Genomic DNA, 5,699 nt, shown 5'->3' with positions numbered 1-5,699 from the left:
ATTACAGGTGTGAGCCACCGCGCCCGGCCCATACAACTCTTTTGAATAGCAATATAGTGATCTTCATTTATTCAACAAACAGCTATTAGGGAGTTCCTGTTGCAGGTTAAACACTACTGTAAGATCTCACTATAATGGAGGGAAGAGACAACAAAGAAACAAATATACATGATGCAAGGTGGTGGTAGCAGTAGGAAGAAAAATAGAACCATGAGCAACGGGACGTGCTAATTGCATCAGCTTGGTTAGTCAGGGTAAGCCTCCCTGATAAGATGACATCTGAACAGAGCAACATGAGTGAAGTGAGGGAGCAAACCTCATTCACACCTGTGGGAAGAGTGATCCAGGCAAAGGGAACAGAAAGTATAGTGACCTTGAGGCAAGATCATACTGTGGTGGAACATCAACTGATTGCCTTTTAACCATGCACACAGTAACACTGAAGAAATGTTTAAATTAACTTACTTTATATACATATTAAGACCCACAAGAAATGTATTAAGCAGAAGCAATATAGTCAAATACCTGTTTCTTATCTTAACTAAACAAAAACTTAACCTCAGTGGAAGGTGACATTGCCAAAAGTTTGCTTCACCCCATCCTCTTCTCAAAGCTAGAGTCTGCCAGACATGAAATGTTATGTCTTCATTTGCAGCATGCTCAGTCCTTTTCTAAATAATATCTAAACATGTGAATTAAAGTACTGTCACAGCTCAGAAAAACGGTCATCACAATAAAGGCAAAAAGTCTTGAGTGGGATTATCCAGTTTTGTAGTTTTTTGTTTTTTTGTTTTGCTTTTTTTTTTCTGAGACAGAGTCTTGCTCTGTCGCCCAGCCTGGAATGCAATGGCGCGATCTCAGCTCACTGCAACCTCCGCCTCCCGGGTTCAAGCGATTCAGCCTCCCAAGTAGCTGGGATTACAGGCAACCTGCCACCATGCCCGGCTAATTTTTGTATTTTTAGTAGAGACAGGGTTTCACCATGTTGGCCAGGCTGGTCTCGAACTCCTGACCTCAAGTGATCCACCCGCCTCAGCCTCCCAAGGTGCTGGGATTACAAGCGTGAGCCACTGCACCCAGCCAGTTTTGTAGTTTTAATTACCATTACTTTTCTAGTGAGCCTCAAATAAATCCCTAACCTGAACCTCAACCCTGAACTCCAGACTCAGATATGCACCTGTCTTCTTGACCTCTCCACTTAGATGTCTGATAGGCACTGCAAATTTAAATGTCCCGGCTGGGCACCATGGCCCACACCTGTAATCTCATGACTGTGGGAGGCAGAGGCGAGCAGATCACTTGAGTTTAGGAGTTAAAGACCAGTCTGGGCAACACAGCAACACCCTGTCTCTACAAAAAAAAATTTTTAATTAGCCAGGCGTGTTGGGACATGCCTGTAAGTTCTAGCTACTAAGGAGGATAAGGCAGGAGGATCACTTCAGCCAGGGAGGTTGAGGCTGCAGTGAGCCATGATTACACCCCTGCATGCCAGCCTGGGCAACAGAGCAAGACCCTGTCTCAAAAAAAAATTAAATGCCCAAAACTGACCATTTATTTTCCATCTGCCATCCCCTCCCCCACATACACAATGTAGTTTCTCTAACAACTAATTGCAAGGCAATTTTTTTTTTTTTTTTTGAGAGAGAGTCCCACTCTGTCACTCAGGCTGGGGTACAGTGGTACCGTCTCGGCCCACTGCAACATCCGCCTCCAGGGTTCAAGCAATTTTCCTGCCTCAGCCTCCCAAGTAGCTGAGATTACAGGCATGCGCCACCACACCTGGCTAATTTTCATATTTTCAGTAGAGACAGGATTTCACCATGTTGCCAATGCTGGTCTCGAACTCCTGGCCTCAAGTGATCCACCGGCTTCAGCCTCCCAAAGCGCTGGGTTTACAGGTGTGAGCCACCACACCCAGCCAACTAATAGCAAGTCACAAGGCCCCATGTGACCAGCTTCATCACCTCTGTGACCTCCTACTCTACCCTTCCATCACCCCTCTGGGTCGAATTGGCCTCCTTGCCGTTCCTCAAACACACCAGACATGTGCCCACCTCAAGGCCCTTGGACTTGTTCCCTCTACTGAGAGTGATCTTCCCCTCCATACTCATCCGTGGTCCAAGTCTCAGTTTGTTGAGGTCTTTACAAAAAAGCCAAAGCAACTTTCTGAGTGAGGCGTTCCCTATACAACCTATCTAAAATAAACACGCACAAAAACTCCCTGATTTGAATTTTCCACTTTAGCATTTTATTGCCTTTTTCAAGACAGGGTCTTGCTCTATCACCCAGGCTGGAGTACTGTGGCGTGATCATAGCTCACCACAGCCTTGAACTCTTGGGCTCATGCAGTCCTCCTGCCCCATCCTCCCAGGGCCACAGGCATGTGCCACCATGCCTGGCTAATTTTTTATTTTTATTTTTTGTAGAGACAGGGCTCTCACTGTGTTCCCCAAGATGGTCTCAAACTCTGATCCTCAAGCAATCCTACACCTCAGCCTCCTAAAGCACTAAGATTACAGGAGTGAGCCACCATGCCTGGCCCATTTTATCACTGTTTAAAATTATATATTTTTTACTTGTTTATTTTGTTTATTGTCTATATCTCCCTATTAGAATGTAATCCTATAAGCCCCAAGGGCATGGATTGTTATCTATTTTGTTCACTGATGTACCCCCAGTGCCCAGAATGGTGCCTGCCACCTGGTAGACACTTGATAAATATTCATTGAATGAATAAGAGTGGGAAGGAAAAGCACATAATAACCACGTAGTATGGATCAGAGACAAGAAACAATCTTATTAACAGAAAACTAATTTAGGGAGATTACTAAGAAAGTCAGGTGTGGTCATGCAAAAGATTCTACAAAATACAACTAAATGTCTGAGTCACCAAGATAGGGGCTGGGGGTCAAATAGTCTCTGACACAGAAAACTGACCCCCTCCCCGACTCACAGTTTACATCCAGCTGTCTTCAGAATCACAGTCCACTGAGGGCTGAGAACTCCAGAATCTACACACGCCCAGCCCCCATACATACCTTGGTCCCGGAAGATGGGTGGGAGCTAATAGGGCAAAGGGATGTCTAAGGTACGTTTCTCTCAGCTGGGATGCTCTCAGGTAAGGCATGGTAACAGAAAATCCAGTTCAAACTGGTGTCAATAATAAAGAACATTTGGGAGTCTGAGGTGGGAGGATCACTTAATCCTAGGAGATCAAGATCAGCCTGAGAAACCAAGCAAGACCCTGTATCTTGCTTACAAAAACTACAAATTAATAATAATAAAAAAAATTAGCCAGGCGGCCGGGCACAGTGGCTCACGCCTGTAATCCCAGCACTTTGGGAGGCCAAGGCGGGCAGATCACCTGAGGTCAGGAGTTCGGGACCAGCCTGACCAACATGGAGAAACCCCATCTGTACTAAAAATACAAAATAAGCCGGGCGTGGTGGTGCATGCCTGTAATCCCAGCTACTCTGGAGGCTGAGGCAGGAGAATCGCTTCAACCTGGGAGGCAAATGTTGCGATGAGCCTAGATTGCAGCACTGCACTCCAGCCTGGGCAACAAGAGCAAAACTCCGCCTCAAAAAAAAAAAAAAAAAAAAAAAGAATGGACTCAGACAAGCTGTTTCTCCTTATAGGGGTAGAAATGGCTGCAGTTTTTAAAGATTTTACATCTTTGCACTAGACTTCAATCTCACTTCAAATTACTGGGCTTCAATCTGTTTGGGTCAATGTTTGTCATAGATTCACTCTAAAGCAACCCCTGTGACCAGAGAAAAGTCATCACACAGAGGAGGGTAGAGCTGGCTTGGGCCATTCCCTGACCCAAACACTGGGCCCGGGGATGGGATTTTTCTAACTGATTTAGGACACGCCCCTGAGGCTGGAAGTGAAGCCAGTCCTACCTAAAGAGCTCCTCCATAGAGAACAGTGTGTGAATGGATGGGAGACCGACTACAGAGTCCATGACAAACACATATCCACCCAGGGGGTCCAGGAGACCACTGTCTACTTCTATTCTGACTTAGGTCTAGTTATCCCTCTCCTCACCAGGGCCAGGCCCTGCAGAGGCTCACCAAATTTCTGTTGGGAACTTGGTGCATACCAGGCTGTAGGCATAGCCTAGGGCCTTGGTCTGCACAGCATGGAAGCCAAGTCAATCCTGGTCTCTTTTAGTGCCTCTTCAATCAGCCCCATGATGCCCCCAACTCTTCCTGTCATCCTAGGCTGACTCCCAAAATGCAAGTGAATCCAGACAGTGGGCCTCTCCTATACTCTTGGGATGATGCTGCCCTCTGTGTTTCCGGCTATTACTACAGCATCCTGAGCCTGTATCACCTGGAACCTTGGTTCATTTACAGATGGGAGCTCCCTCCACTTTCTGCTTTAACTGAAACCTGGCTGAGGACATGGCATGAGGCCTTGCTAACTTCATCAAGATAGCCTACCTACCATGTGACAAGGAGGAAGGTGGTCCGCATGCCCCGTCCTCACTGCCTCTTTCAGATCACCACTGTTTTTGGGCTCCTTTCCTCGGCACTTCCCCTACATTCACTGAGGACTTTGGCCCCTGACTCACAGACTTCCCAGGAGAAATACTGCCATCATCCTGGGTGATTTAGTGTCCCTGTGGATAACACCTTCTATATCTTAATCTTAAAGTCTCTAACCCCCTTGTCTCCAATGACCTTAGCCCTTCTTACTGCTCAGGCCACTCATCCCCTTGGTCACACTCTGAGCCTTGTCATCATCTAGAAGTAATACTCTGACAAAATCCGATTATCCAAACATAGGCACCTGTTCTTACAGCTCCCCCTTCCTTATCTCGTTACATCTGTGTCCCCTTAAACTTCCATCTTCTTTTTTTTTTATGGTGAAAAGATATATATATATATATTTAGAATTAGGCAGCTGGACTCAGTTTAGATGATCCCAATTTTGTTGGCAACATCCAAAGCATCGTAATCAGCAGCCAGTCGAACATATGCCTTCTTCTCTCCATCAGGCCGAATCAGGGTGTTGACCTTGGCCACATCAATGTCATAGAGCTTCTTCACAGCCTGTTTAATCTGGTGCTTGTTGGCTTTAACAACCACAATGAACACAAGTGTGTTGTTGTCTTCTGTCTTCTTCATGGCAGACTCAGTGGTCAGCGGAAACTTGATGATAGCATAGTGGTCAAGCTTGTTTTTCCTGGGAGCGCTCTTCCGAGGATATTCGGGCTGTCTCCGGAGTCGCAGTGTCTTGGGCCGCCGGAAGGTGGGTGACGTGTGGATCTTTTTTTTTTGGCTGTGGACACCTTTCAACACTGCCTTCTTGGCCTTTAAAGCCTTCGCTTTGGCTTCGGCTTTAGAAGGGGCAGGAGCTTCCTTCTTCGCTTTCGGTGCCATCTTGTGAAAAGGCCTTCCATCTTCTTGACATCACGTAGTGCTGAGCAGTGTAGGGAAAGCTCCATTCCCCTGTAGACTGGCGCCAGGGTCTTCAACCCCTTGACATCTGGATTTTCTCTCTATTACACCACTGAAGCCACTAATGTTGCCAGGGACTTCCTTGTTGCTAAACTCCAGGGACCCCTTATCTTCTTAGTCCTCTAAGTCCTTATCTTCTTAGTCCTCTTCTCTATGTTGACCACTTCTTCATTCTTGAAATCCTCTTCTCCTGCGGCCATTAAATTGCCAGTCACCCATCATTTTCTTCTA

At 46.3% G+C, this 5,699-nt stretch overlaps 1 protein-coding gene across 1 annotated transcript; it reads right to left on the bottom strand.

The window, feature by feature from the left end:
* Positions 1–4,863: 4,863 nt before the first annotated feature.
* Positions 4,864–5,390, bottom strand: LOC101152815 (large ribosomal subunit protein uL23-like). The gene has a single exon (XM_055355428.2). It carries the CDS (start codon positions 5,388–5,390, stop codon positions 4,923–4,925), a length of 468 nt encoding a protein of 155 aa, XP_055211403.1. The 3' UTR covers positions 4,864–4,922.
* Between the last annotated feature and the right edge of the window lie 309 nt (positions 5,391–5,699).

Source organism: Gorilla gorilla, chromosome 9, assembly GCF_029281585.2.
Source record: "Gorilla gorilla gorilla isolate KB3781 chromosome 9, NHGRI_mGorGor1-v2.1_pri, whole genome shotgun sequence".
Taxonomy (NCBI): Eukaryota; Metazoa; Chordata; class Mammalia; order Primates; family Hominidae; genus Gorilla; species Gorilla gorilla.
This window is presented reverse-complemented; position numbering and strand designations above follow the sequence as displayed.